Source organism: Dipteris shenzhenensis, chromosome 19 (genome assembly GCF_047967505.1).
Source record: "Dipteris shenzhenensis isolate YYH24624 ecotype China chromosome 19, Dip_SZ_1.0, whole genome shotgun sequence".
NCBI lineage: Eukaryota > Viridiplantae > Streptophyta > Polypodiopsida > Gleicheniales > Dipteridaceae > Dipteris > Dipteris shenzhenensis.
Genome location: NC_141614.1, coordinates 12,189,068 through 12,204,217, shown reverse-complemented (window position 1 = coordinate 12,204,217; position 15,150 = coordinate 12,189,068). Strand labels below are relative to the sequence as shown.

Below are 15,150 nucleotides of genomic sequence, written 5' to 3'. Positions count from 1 at the left end.
AGGGTCTATCCACTTCACTTGCTTCGTGAGCTTGAGACGAGGGTATGGTTGCTTGCGGTAGAGTCTGAAGTTGAGATGCAGGAGGCAGGAGGCCAAGAAAGAGCCATTCCAAATTATTCAATGACAGCTCAACGGATGGGTCAAGATATTCTTGCTGGAGGCAGCAGTGGTCCTGACCCTATTCAGCTTACTGCAAAGTCTGTTACAATAGTGGATAATCATCTGAAAAATTCACGTCTCAGGACTACTGATCTTGGCATGAACGAACGAGAGAACATTATTCAGGGACGGCAACTTGCTGGCCAGGACCAAAATTCCCCCAATGTCGCAGGTGCAATGTCAAAGCTAAAGAGAAGGCCAAGGGGCTATGGGCAGCATAAAAGGATTCATATAGACAGGTTTGGGAAGTCTCAAGCTGAGCAGGAAGGTAATGCTCCATTGGGTGCAAGTCCTGTCAGGAAATCTGAACCAAGGGGAACCACTGGCCTACCGAATGATGCAAAAGGGGAAGCAGCTGCTACAGGGGAAGATCAGATTTACTGGGAAGAGAGGGTTGGTGAACAAGAGCTAGAGCGGGCAGTCCTCTCTCTGTTAGAAGTAGGGCAAGTGTCTGCTGCCAGGCAGTTACAACTGAAATTAGCACCAATGCATACACCCATAGAACTCCTCCTTGTGGAAGCTGCTGGAATTGTTGCCATGCTATCAACACCCACATTGAAAGGTTGTATAAGTGCCTCAATGCTACATCATTCTGTCATTGAGCATCTTCGTTCCTCAAATTTGATAAAGGATATCTCATTAGCTGCACCTCTTGAGGTACCTTTCATGGACTACGCCTGGTCAGCTGTTTGTTTATTTCTGATGCTTGTGTGCTAGCTATGGATACACTGAAACTATTGATTTGGCAGGTGCTGGAGGCAATAACCAAAGCATGTCGCGAAGGTTGTGGTCGTGGTATATGCAGGAGAATTGCTGCTGTGGCACAGGTAGCCAAATTTTTGGATATGACATTTTCAGAGGCATTTGAGAAGCATCCTACCCAGCTTTTGCAGCTTCTCTCCCTCAAAGCTCAGGATTCCCTGTCAGAGGCTATCTTGCTTATTGAGACCCATGTGATGCCAGCTGCTAGCATTGCAAGGATTCTTGCAGAGTCTTTTCTCAAGGTAAGACTTTCGACCTCTTTTTTGAACACTTGATAGGTTTGGACTTGATCTGCTAACAAGTATCTTTCTATCATGGCAGGGTCTTTTAGCAGCCCATCGAGGTGGATACATGGATTCTCCTCAACGGGAGGAAGGCCCAGCCCCTCTACTTTGGAGGCCTTCTGATTTTCTGAAGTGGGGAGAGTTATGCCCATCTGAACCCGAACTGGGACATGCTCTTATGCGCCTAGTAATCAGTGGTCATGATGTGCCTCATGCCTGTGAGGTATTGCAAATGAGAGTTCTTTTCTTGTCAGTTTTATAAATTAGCCTCAAAGAACCTACTTTAAAGAGAGATTGCTTGGAAGATGCAGTGTCCCTTATTCCTTTCCTGGCCCTTTCCGAGTTTTTTGGCCTTCATGCTTCAGAAAGGCATCATATATTTTCACTATCTATATCATTTCTTTACATTTTCAAGTTGTTTTTAATGGAAGATAGTAAATTACGAATGAACAATTGCTTTATGTGGTTCCAGGTGGAGCTTCTTATTCTTGCCCACCATTTCTACATGTCATCTGCCTGCCTTGATGGCATAGATGTTCTTCTAGCTTTGGCAGCAACACGTGTGGAGTCGTATATATCTGAGGGGGATTTCATGTCTCTAGCACGGTTGGTTACAGGCATCAACAATTTCCAAGCATTACATTTTATGCTTGACATATTGATTGAAAATGGGCAGCTGGCACTTCTGCTTCAGAAACGAGCTGCTGTAGTTTCCGCTATGGAGTCATCTGCTTCTGTTCGTGGTTTCCGTATGGCTGTGCTGTCAACTTTGAAACATTTTAATCCACATGACTTGGATGCTTTTGCTATGGTTAGTGGTTTACCATTCATTGTCTATATAAAGGTTCAGAAGTGCACCAGACAGCTTTCTCTTCTTAGCATATGACTCCTAAAATAGTTTTGGGGATTCCATAATGCTACTAATGATTGATTTTTTGTCAGGTTTATGATCAGTTTGAAATGAAACATGAGATGGCAGCTCTGTTAGAATCAAGGGCTCGCACAGGCCTCGAGCAATGGCTAATCCACCATGATCCAGAACAAAGCGAAGAGTTGCTTGAAATGATGCGGTACAATGTGGAAGCAGCAGAGGTTTGGGCTAGTGTTGATGCTGGTAATAAGGCAAGGTGGAATTGTGCTCAAGCATCACTAATCTCCCTTCAACTCCGCATTCCAGAACAAAAATGGCTTAACCTAAGTGAAACAAATGCTCGGAGACTTCTTGTGGAACAGTCTCGATTCCAAGAGGCCCTTGTTGTGGCAGAGGCTTATGGACTAAATCAACCAGGGGAATGGGTACCAGTTCTTTGGAACCAAATGCTGCATCCTGGATGGATTGATCAGTTTTTGGGTGAGTTTGTAGCTGCTCTACCCCTCCCTCCCAACATGCTTATGGAACTGGCCAGATTCTATCGAGCTGAAGTTACAGCCAGAGGAGATCAGCTAGATTTCTCCACATGGCTCACTCCTGGGGGCCTGCCCCTTGAGTGGGCAAGATACCTCGGCAAGTCTTTTAGATGCCTTTTAAAATATGTTCGAGATGTGCGGTTGAGAGTTCAGCTTGGTACTCTAGCAACTGGATTTGCAGATGTACTGGATGTATGCATGCGTATACTTGACAAGGTCCCAGAAACTGCTGGGCCTCTTATCCTCCGCAAGGGCCACGGTGGAACCTATCTTCCTCTCATGTAGGCAGACATTTACCAGAATGCTGTGGTTCCTGTATTGTAACACAATCAACCCTGTGTGGCTGTAATAATAATGCCCTTGTGCATGAATTTTTTTGGGAGTAGTGTACAGTACGGCAATTTCAGTCAAGGCAAGAATAACATTGCCATCGGAATAGAGCAAGGAGCCTCTTGTAGTGTTAGATTGATAAACAAAAGCCACAGAATGGTTGGCTAGTTACATCAGTTCTGTATACATATACATGCCTGTATCAGAAGATGGCAGGATAGGAGATTTCAATCACCGAGTTTTGGCAGGCAGCTGTGTTGTACTTGCCAGCCTTTGTAAATATGTCAATGCATAGCAAACACTGCCCACAGAGCATGAGAGTGTACTTTGGACCAAAGAAGATTGATTTTTTAAAACGACGATTCATGATGTGATGTATGTATACAAATAGATGGACACTTGTTAGTTTCCGGCCCTTTATATTTTTTCAAGGAATAAAATTATTTCTGCCATGCAGCAGATATTTGTGATTTATTTGAAGGACGCCCTGCTCTTGTACAATGTGTGTTTGAAGAGTTGACCTCTGCTGCTGCCTTGGCTCTCATGTTGTATGTCGCAGTGGTCAAATTTCATGGTGGCCTTTGCCGGTTGATATTTGCACAGATCCTAGCTTCTTTGATAGGAAACGGTAGAGGAGGTTTTTTGGTTAAAAAAATTTGCTTGAAAACTTACTCTACATCATTGAATGAGCTATACAAAGTCTTTTTGTAAGTCTCAAAGCTTGGATAGCCAAATTATTATTATATGCGTGGAGAGGTTGTATCATTATACAAAGAGTTGTCTTAAACCACTGAAATTCTTTTTGACCCATTGAGTTTTGGGTGTGATAGTAGTTTCGACCATTGCCTCATAAGACTTGTAAGATCTTCGTTTTCTCAACCTTTGTGGTAAAGTATGTTTCCACTTTGTTTGAGTAGTTAATAGCATTGCAAGGCATGTATTTATATTTAGCTCTATTAAATCAGGTGATAAAGCTCCAGTGTGAAGTTCCTACTTTCCAAGCTTTGAATTCGCTACTTAATTATTTTAGTAAAAGTCTTGTAGCACCATTAGGAATCTTTAATATCACTTATTAGGCATTCAAGATCGTAAGTACAAACATCTTTAATATTACTTATTGAGTAAAATGTTGCCCCTTTAACAACCAACTTGAAGCAAACCATGGAAAATAAGATGACTAGGTAGTGGTTGTCATATAGCTCCATTAATTGGATTTCCTAATTGACATCGGAGCACTTGGCACCAAAGCTATGAATATCATATACAGGCTCACTAGGTAGCTATTCATCAAACCTTGTAAACGGGGTAGTTAAAACAAATAGCGTGAAGCAGATATTCCATCAAGATATATAGAATAGAATTGTTGGATAATGTTTCTCTTTTACATTCACTTTGATGTATTCGATGTTTCAAGAATTTAGATCTTTTTTAGTGTTTGCTAGTTATTGACGTCAAATATGGATAAGTGTAAGAAGAAACCACTATTTTTATAGATTGTTACTTTTTAACAAAGTTGTGATCACTAGTCAAATGTTTATTGCTTTAAAAATGTTGTATTGAGAAACAATGTCCTTTATGATTTAAATTCATTATATGTATATTCTACCTTGTATTTATAAATTTAAAATAGTTATATCTTTTGTATATTGCCTTAGTAATTTTGATAAATTTGTTTTTTAATGAGTTGGGTCATTTTCATTTTCAATCCCATGATTTGGAAATGGTGTTGGCTTGTAAGAATAGGAGGCTAGCATATTTGCCTTGCTTAGTATTTTGGTTGGGGTTCACACCCTTCAGCAGAGCGCATACACACGGATGCATGAATGCATGCTCATGCACATGTAGATGTAGACACACATCCCACAAATGCTTGTATATTTTTCATGTTTCTTGAAATTTTAAGAGATTGCAATCACATCCGGGCCTCATGACACCTACATATAATGCATGTGCATATGAAAATATGCCTCCATGCATGCACGCATACATTGATGCATGTGATCCCATGTAGATGTGTGGATACTTGAATACATGCATATTGACACACACAAAGGTAGGCACATGCATGTGTGAACATGCACACGTGTTTGAATGAAAGACTACCATGATGACATGGTGGCCTTGTGGCAATGACCCTTCTAAATAATTATAGTTGATGTAAAGATTCTCAACTAGATATGTTGGAAATGTGAGCATGGACATGCCACATCTCAATGCGATAACATAGGTACACACATAAGTTGAGGTTCTATATTTTTATGGAATTACAAAAAATATACATACATAAGGGGTTTTTTAATTCAAAAAGTGAAACTTTTCATGCATAAGAGATACTTCAATCATCTTAAAATGTAGAGAAGGGGTGTATATAGGCTATAAAAATCTACAGGTAGGGGATTTGTTTAATACCCCTTGATCGCACGTGCTATATATGGGGTTTTATATAGTGGTCCCTCCGAGGACACACATTCATTGAAAAGGAGCATTGGTTTGATATCTTGAAAGTTCAAGAATTGATACTTGTACTAGTGTTATCGACAAGAGCAGACTAGGAGAGTAAATATAGTAGAGACAAATAGGTCGTCCGTTGTTGACGGTCTTTTTCTCTCATCCCTCGGTTGAGCCCAATGCTCGATGTGAGTGCTTAACATTAGATAAGATAAGAAGATGCTCTCTCTTTGGCAAGCGTTACCTAACGGAGTTAGACGTCAAGAGAGCACTAATTCGAGGGTTTGTGTCATGTGGGCAAAACCATATCAAGACTAGTGGTTGATTGTGTATGGATTGTAGAAATAGAATGGAACTTAGAAAGGAAATCCAACACACTTGTACTATCATTAGAACTCACTCGGAATACAAAGAGCTGTGGGTGCATACTAAGAATATAGACTTCTCTTTTACTTGCCTTGGCTTGAGGCACCACACTCAATGAGAGATAACAAGACTCAAATCCTTCTAGCCTAAATCGATCCTAACAAGACAAAACTAGAGTGCGCGTGCAACTGAGGCACTTAATTCACAAGAGCAAGCCTAGAATTGGAATACAGAAGTGAGCCTACAACAGAAATATAGGAGTGAGCCCCATTCCAGCTTTCTCCTTAACTGCTAGATCAAATGCACTAGTAGCCCACTCATATACAGATACCAAGGCTATCGAGTTACTCATTGAAAAATGCTGCCTTAACCCAAGTAGTCCCTATCGGTGGCAAATAGAGAGGTATGGAGAGAAAGAAATGTTGGAAAGTGCCAGATAATGCCACGTGTCACCAAGGGGCACCAAGTACGAGGGGGCTCCACTCCCCTGTCTCGTAGTCATGCAAAATGTTTCGAGAGGGGCTTGAGAAGGGTCTTCATATTAGGCCTTATATCCAAGGTCCCATTAATCACACATATGTATATGGAATTATTTTATTATTCATCTTTCCCCATGTCAACCACGCATGCCAAGGGCCTTTTAGCCCCCTAATCTCTTTATTAGTCCATGGTACTATGAGAGGCCAAGGCTCCTTTTCCAACACCTCCCACGGGCCTAACACCCGAATATAGAAGTGCTAGCCGTCTAATACATTGACCACCCACAATCGGGCCGGGTCAACCATGAACAACACACCTAGCTGCCACGTAATATAAATTCAAGTATTGTCGAAAATGCGACTCAAGGCTGTGCTGCCGATACACAGCCAGTTTGTCGCCATGAGAGCACACCTTAGTTATCACATTCCATAATGTGCATAGTTTTTCTAACACTTAACTATAGAGTGTCGTTAGAAAACTATCGTGCGCGTAGTGACCCAGAATTGTTAGCAGTTTGAAGGCCATCCTGCTCTGATAGCATGTTGGAAAGTGGAAGATTATGCCACGTATCACGAGGGGCCCCACTCCCCCATCTCCTAGCCACGCCTTTAACCTCCTCATTCCCCAAAAAGTCTTGGGAGGGATTTGAGGAGGGTCTTTAGATTAGGCCTTATTTCCAAGGACCCATGAATCACACATCTACTTGCTCATAGACAGCATTCCATCTGCGGCCTACCAAGACAGGGGGTTCTATTCCAGGAGCGCACCCCTTATGTGCTATATATGGAATTACTTTATCTTTCATCTTTCCACGTGTCAACCACATGTGCCAAGGGCCTTTTAGCCCCCTATTAGTCTATGGTAGCATAAGGGGCTAGGATCTGTTGTCCCTGTCTCTCCCAAGTCCAGGTTTTGAGGGTGTTGGTCATCTACAGCCGTGTCGTTGCTCTCGTTGTAACATATGTGTTCACAAGTGTAGCATAGGTCCTCAAGGTCGTATTCCAGTGAGAGGTGTAGGCTAAAGTGTATTCCAGTGAGAGGTGTTCATCACAAGTGTAGCATAGGTCCTCAGGTCGTATTTCAGTGAGAGGTGTAGGCTAAAGCGTGGAAAGGAGATCTCATGCGTGTGTGGGTGAGAAAGAGGGCTTGATAACAACGATGTATGGAGGTTCTCGCCTCCATGGGGGTTCAAGGGTTTAGAAAGGGGTTGTAGGGTTCAGAACGGGACAGGGTTGAGAGAGCTATCTAGGAGTTCCAGGGTTTGGAGAGGGTTGCAGGGTTTAGGAGGAGTGTAGAGCTAGTCTCCTTTGCGACTTTGAGGGGTAAGGGTTGAGGAGGAGGGACACGGGAGGAGGAGGAGGAGGAGGAGGAGGAAAGAGGAGGAGCAGGATGTTGCACAAATCGATGTTGTAGCAAGGGGTACAAGGTTAGTTTGTGTGTCCCCACATGGTGGTTAGTGTGACTAGGTTAGGTGGTAGAAGGTTCTATTAGGTGTGATTGAGAGATTCATGGGCATGATTGAGACATTAGTGGAGTACTTTGTGGATTTGGAGGTGTTTTTCCTTGGGCACATGCATTGTATCAGTTGCCCTTATAAGGGCTCTTGTACTCATGAATAAACGACACTTTTTCTCATTGTCCATTCACTCCATGTTTTCTTTGCTGTTTCATCATGTGGTATTAGAGCCACCACGTCCTCCTTGAGCCTTACTCTCAGTGCCATGTCATCATCTTCTTTATGGTCTACCTTCAATCTAATGTCCCCTATCTTGCCATTCTCTTTTTTGATCTTCTCACATATCTTCCTAACTCCAGTACATCCTCCGTACCTTTCTAGGAATCCATGCTAACCCATATTCCTTGCCATGCCTCTTGGCCCATTCCTCTCAACACTACCTCCTAATCAAAGAATCTAGCTCCTACCATCCAACAACACCTAACTTTTTTCCATCACTTGAAAATCCTTACCTTGAGGACTATTAAGCCTCCCTGTCTCTCCCAAGTCAAGGTTCTGAGGGTGTTGGTCACCTAAAGTCATGTTGTTTCTCATTGTAGCATAGTTGTTTAGAAGTGTAGCATAGGTCCTCAAGTCATATTCTGGTGAGACCTCTTTTGTAGGATACCTTTTGGACAAGAGTCCCTCCACTTTTTAGGGGGACCTTTTGGGTCTCTACACAAAGTGGGGGGAGCTTTTGAGTCTCTACAAAAAGTGGGAGAACCTCATGAGTCCCTACACAAAGTGGGGGGCCCTTTTGAGTCTCTACACAAAGTGGGGGGACCTCAAAAGGTGTAGTTTTTTAGCCTTTCTCTCTCTAGTTTTCATATTTCTCTCTCTATATCTTGATTTTGCAAGTATGATTGGATCTTTTCTATAGAGTATTTTGGCTATCCTCACCTTTAAAATTCATCATACCATCTTCCAGGCTCAAGGTATTACAATCGAAGCTTGCCGCTACTCTACACACATAATGATCTCATCATTGTTGCTCTATACTTTAGTTCTGGCCCCTGTTGCCACAGGATTAACAGGACGATACCAAGGCACCTTTTTGAATGATGAAAAATAACTTGACTGGGAGCAATTTTCAAAATTCCACGAGCTACTAAGAGGTGAGTCTAGCAAGTCCTCTTGTTTTCTAGACAGAGGCTTGGTAAAAAAGAAATGCTCTAGGGGATATTTAGATTGTAGTCTTTCAAAAATTATAAGTTGAGAGAGGTGGCAAATAGAGAGATCTCGAGGGAAAGGAAAATTAACTTTGCTTGGAGCAATCTTAAAAATGCCACCTAAGCTGCTAAAGAGGTGAGTCTAGCAAGGTGATAGGGACTTGGCAAAAATGAAACGCTCTTGGGATATTTAAATTGCAGTCCCCCAAAAAATGCAGAGGCAAAATTTGCGTACTGTGATCCATTCAACATCCTTGGGAAGAAGAATAACCTATGTGGGGCCAAAATTCTGAGTCGAGAAGCAGGCATGGTTGTGCCGTAGCGCATTCCTCCAAGTCAGCTCCCACCAATTGTGTGGTGGTCTCTCAGGGCTCGGCCAACTGTTTGCATGGAGGTGGCCATGCTCACTTGCTTGAGGCTATGTTGTGGGCATTTGGCCACCTAGTTCGGATGCACCTTCATGATGGATGTTGATGCTTGATCCAATTGTCACAGTAAGGCCTAGATTTGTTTGAACATGGCTACTTTGCTGTGGAGGGTGACATTTTCTTCATGGACGTGTCGAAGCTTAGCAAAAGAGATGATAAGTGACTTGAGCCTTGGTTCTTGCTGCATCAACACCCGATGCCGTGAGTCTGTGGTAAGTTGAGTGGTTTTGAGCATTCCCATGGCCTCTTGATACTGGTGTGCCAATGCCTTGTAATTTGGCATCTGACACCCCTAGGCTTTCCAACATAGCTTCTGTCTATTGTTATCATTCATCTAGAAGGTCAACTAGGTCATGATAAAAGTTACGAGTGCCTTTGGTGACTCTTATGCCTTGCGCCTTTTGTGCAACAATGCTTGGGGGGGAATCTAGTGTGTTACTATGTGTTGCACTAGCAACGTCCAATCTTGCTTCCCAGAGTTGATGCCAATTTGATGAAATAACATCCCAAGGGATTCTATCTTCAAAATAAAACAAGGGCCTATCCGCTCACTTGGTATTGCATGCCTAGGAGGCGAAAGAAGAGGCACTTGTATAGAGGGTCTAGGAGGCATTTTCGTGATCTAAGGTGACTCCTCTCCCTGTGCTGACGTATTTTTGGTACCTACTAGCATCAAGTGATAGAGCTTCCAGATGGCCACTGTTGTGCTCAGGTCGATTGCTCGTGTGCCGTAAAGATTTACAACCTATGGCACAAATTCCTTCTCAGGAGAACTAGGGTTGCTTCACCTATTGGCACCTACACTAGAAGACTTAGACTTGGTAGATCATCTTTGATAGCCTTGCTTTTTAGTCTTTGATAGCCTTGCTTTTCATCATTGTGCACTTGTACGGTGCACTTGTACGTGCACTTGTACGACGGTAGGATTCATCCAATTGATTGGTGCCCATTTCTTGCATTGTTGGGTCACCTAATTGATTGGTGTCTTTTTCATTCTCTTGAGTAATTGAGGCTATTTGCTAAAATGATTGGCCTTCACCTTCAAGTATGGCATGCGAATCGTAATACCTTCACCACCACTAGATCCTCAAACATGGATAATGAAGTTATCACATCCTATTGAGAAGGAAAAGTTTCTTTTCATTGAAGCAAATCTAAACCCTTAACTATCACATCCAAAGAAGCACGTGTAGCATCTATAACCACTCCCTTGGAAAGGATGGATGGAGAGTCCCAGTCAGGTATGGCACATGATGCTTGCACTTTCGATAGCAGCTATCACATCCTATTTGAGTAGGTGGAGCTTCTTTCCATTCATCCCCTCAAATTTGACATTTGAAGTAGCATGGGATGGCAAAATTTGCTACCACTTTCTTTAGAGTGGGCATGCTTACATGTTATATAAATTATGGAGCACATAGACTTCCATGTATCTCTTTACTCATCTGCCCCCAACTCTTTTCTCACTATCTTTATCGCTTCTCTTGCTCTAACCCCAACTTGCTAGCTCGCTTCACTCATAACTCTCCCTTTTAAAATTTTTTCTTTCTTCTTTTTCTCTTCTTCTTTCTCCTTAAAATTAGATGGCATTGACTAAACATCAACTAGAAACATATCTATGGGTTGCATTTAATGTATTGTGAACTAAGGTGTTAACCATGTGAAAATCCCCTATATTAAGTGCATTAATAAAAAGTTCTTTTAAGGACCCCTTATACCCCCCCCTGCCCCTGAGTGTGTAATTTCTCTAACTCCAATAAAACCCCTTCTCTTAAACTCATGACCTATCTTACATAAATTGTGTGGTGAACTCCCCAGGATTGTGAAAAAGCAAGCATGCTTATAGGGATGCATTTGTGCCACACGTGTGTTGTTAGTAGGTAATCCACATTCAATTGATCATGGATTCATTCTCAAGAGCTTTTTTGGTTGTGCTTCACAACTAGATTGCATCAATGACAAACGTAGGTATGTGATTCAGGTTGCACCTATGTGGAAAGGTTTCAATTGACTAGAAGGACAAGTAAAAAATCACCCCAAAGAGTTACTTGGCTAGATGGATAGGGACAAAAATGGATGAGAGGTGAATAAGTAAATATTTTCAAATGACCTACTTTATGACTTGTTTTATACTATGTGATTACAATTGGTATGAAACACTTCCAACCCTTATTTTGATACTTATTTTGGGGTCGATGAATGATCGATCGGCTGTATCCAATCATGGAATTTAGGGGCAATTTTGGATCTATGATACGATGCACTATAGGTGATATTTTAAATTTCGAGCAGACTCTTACTCTTGCCAGAATTTCTTCCGGCGTAATGATTGCCTTAGTTGGCATAATAATGAGATACAATTTGTCAAAACTTGTTATTATGAACATCACAAAGCTCGACACAAATCACTACACAAGCAGTTTTGCCCTTCTTTGCATAATCTCTATGCTACATCTTTGTGCATTAGTCTGTCTAGAGTCTATCCTATCACTACCCATAGCTCAGAACCTATCATTTACCCATAGCTTGCCACCTATCATCTATGCATAACTTTTTCACATTGATCTAGATTCATGTCCACCATGTAGATGTTAGCTTGGTGCAACCACGGCATTGGTTCCTAGGGTTTTCTAGTTGTGACTGTAGCTTCTCCTAACGAAACCAAATAAAAAGTATATACCTTAACTGGTTGGGTCACATGACACCTGCATTAGAGTCCCATCATTGTTCATATATTTTGCATCGAGGCGTCTCCTTTCTTAATTTATGTTCTTAGTGTGCCCTCGGGTAGGTTTAAAACCAACTCAGTGGTTGGAACAACATGTTGTTATAGTGTAATGAGAGTGCAATTAATAGTTTAAAACAAGTGGTTAAAAAGTTAGTCCTAAATAAAGAAAAAGTGATGAGAGTGCAACCATGGCACTCATTTTATTTTATCGCGGGTTTTAGTTAATTCTAAGCTAAGGAAAATGTATTTCCTTGCCACCACCGTGTTGGTTCTTCGAAATATTTTAATGTTGCTTGAAGTTAATTCTAAAACCAAGGAAAATGTCTTTCCTTATGCAACCACCACGCTAGTTTTATTTTAGTGCCTGGGCAAGAAAAATGTATTTCCTTACAAACACTGCGCTGGTTCTTGAAACTGTTTTAGTATTACTTGCAATTTATCCTAAAACTAAGAAAAATGTATTTCCTTGGGTACCAATTTCTTGTGCAATGACTCCAGCCAACAACAACGACAACTACCAGCAATGACTATTACTAGCAATGATTTTGATAACCAAATTAAAGTTTCAAAAGAGATTACAACCAACGAGTATAACAACTCAGCCATTGCTAAGAGCAAAATTATAACAAAGAGATTGCATCCAAAGATAGTTTTTAACAACTCAGCAATTGCTGAGAGCCTCATCGAGTAAAAATTGAACAAAAGAGATTACATCTACATCCAAATACGGTTTAGAAAAATTAACAACTCGGCAATTGTTGAGAGCCTCATGGAAAAAAAAGTTGGTTCGAGTGACTACGGCGTTGGTTCTTGGAGATATAGTTATGGTTTTATTTTAGTTAGGATTAAGTATGTCCTTGTGTAGCCATCTAGACCACTATGCTGACAACGTGGTGGTATGGCTTGGAGCGACCACAACATTAGTTCTTGGAGTAATTTTGGTACTGGTTGTAAGTAATCCTAAACCAAGGAAATGTATTTCCTTTCCCTTAAGGGGTCCCTTTTAAAGCCGATATGACCCTTGAGGAATCCCTTTAGGGGCAAGGTCCATATCGACATGCCATATTTGTCCAATAAAAACTACTAGTGGGAAACCCATGGCAAGCCATGGACTAAAGATTTTCTATTTGTTATGTGATAATTTCTTCTTAAAAGAAATAGCTATTGACATTAAATTATAAAAAACAACAAATCTCATATTATTAATTCATCTATCTAAATTCATAAAATATTAAAGATTGCAATTGAAACTTAGATGGGCACATTCCTTTACTAAGGAATTTGCTTGGGTAATAGATAAACAATGATAATGATCATTAATTTAATATGAGGTGGTTTTGGTAAAAGCTCAAATACTTTTTTATTTGTACAAAGGGTTTCCTCTTGGGGTATATGTTGAGCCTTTGTTTGTTTTGACCAAGAGACCTTCTTCCACTTCATCCTCATGAATAACAGCTAAACATTGGAATAAAACTTTCATCCTATGACAAATAAGTGTAGGATGGCTAGGAAGGTTATATGTCGTTTTGATTGTAGAAGTTGTGTCTCTAAGGACTCTTGTAGTCTTTAACATTCGGATCCAAAAGGGATTCTTCCACTTCATCCTTCTTACTAAAGCATTCCAATGTGTCTTACGGACACATCTCAGGATTCCAAATAAAACCCAAAACACAGCTCCATCTCTAGCATCAACCCTCTTATGTCTTTTGATTCAATTAGTAATGCATACCACATATTGGTGCTGATATCAAACACCAACATAGACGTTTATGATTCTAGGTCTGAGTGCAAGATGGAACATTGTTGTGCACTGCTATTCAAGTTAGCAAGGAGATCAATGCTAAGTGAAGTGGCAGGGGAGGAGATGTTGTGGATTTCATGGAAAGGTAATGTGTTTAAGTTACAACATGGAGGGAAACAACCTTGCCACACCCAAAGAGGTCATTCAACTTCCCCAGTGCACCTTCATCTCCAACATCAAGCTCTACTTGTCGAACCCTCTTATGTCTTTTGATCGAGTTTGTAATGCATACCACATATTGCTGATGATGTTAGACACCATTGTAAACATTTATAATTCTAGGTTAGAGTGGCGGACATGACATCCTTGTCTATAATTTAGGTTAGCAAGGAGATTAGCATTGGGTGAAGTGCATTGGAGATGAAGTCCTAGATGGTTCTAACCTTCTTCATGCTTCTAATAAAGGGATGTAAGTTCTCATCTGAAATGATATCTCCTTTGAAGCATTGTTTTGTGCTATCTGTGCAAAATCCATGTGGCTATGGAGAGATCAGGGGTATGCAGATGGGGAGGTATGCAATGCATAGGGACAATGTAGCAGAAGGAGAGAGGAATGCACTTCACTGAGAGATAGAGAAAAATTTTGCATTAAAGTTGATTGATTTTGAATTTTGGATGTGCAGAGCGAGTTGAATTGAGTATTTGATTTGATAAGAAAGAGGGAGTAGAGAAGAAAGATAGGGATGATGGGAATGGATCTTCTTATACAAAGGGATCATGGTTGCCCATAATTAATTAGAAGGTTGTCCAGCATCAATATCACATCGAATTCATTAATAATCAATGTTCCAATTTGCATCAATGACGCTCATATCACAGAAGATCTCTCTATGATAAATTTCTAAAGCAATGTTGATTGGAATAACTATGGAAGCTATCACTTTGGCTAAGGTTCTATTCGTAGAAATCAGGAATATTGTTTTCTTCTTCAAGATTTTCTCCTCTTCTTCACCAAGGTTTGTGGGTAAGTGCTAAGGAGTTGATCCCATCAATTGAGTGTTCCTTTAAGCTCCCCTACTTGCTTAGTTACTTGAGAAGAAGAAAATGGCAAGAAGAAAACCCACTCTAATGCTAGACATGGAGGAAACTCAGATTGTCACATTAATTACCATCTCTGCAATTGAAGATATTAAGGTGAACTGTGATATAATTCATTGAGTTGATGGAGGTCTTTTGGAGATTGGCTATTTCATGTGAAAGAGGCCAAGTCCCCAATAACTTCTAGTGTGTATCTAGACTGTGTATCTAGACACTGATTGCAATTCAAGAGAGGATTTTAGCTATCAAGTCGAC

At 40.9% G+C, this 15,150-nt stretch overlaps 1 protein-coding gene across 3 annotated transcripts in view; it reads left to right on the top strand.

The window, feature by feature from the left end:
* Positions 1-3,425, top strand: part of LOC147890090 (spatacsin carboxy-terminus protein) — a 157,259-nt gene extending 153,834 nt beyond the window's left edge. For all 3 annotated transcript variants that reach the window (XM_087390568.1, XM_087390570.1, XM_087390569.1), the window contains 5 exons: positions 3-816; positions 909-1,163; positions 1,243-1,428; positions 1,678-2,016; positions 2,148-3,425. In XM_087390568.1, the coding sequence (XP_087246694.1) occupies positions 3-816; positions 909-1,163; positions 1,243-1,428; positions 1,678-2,016; positions 2,148-2,897 (2,344 nt within the window). In that variant the 3' untranslated portion in view covers positions 2,898-3,425. The remainder of the gene's footprint in view (positions 1-2; positions 817-908; positions 1,164-1,242; positions 1,429-1,677; positions 2,017-2,147) is intronic.
* Positions 3,426-15,150: the final 11,725 nt, after the last annotated feature.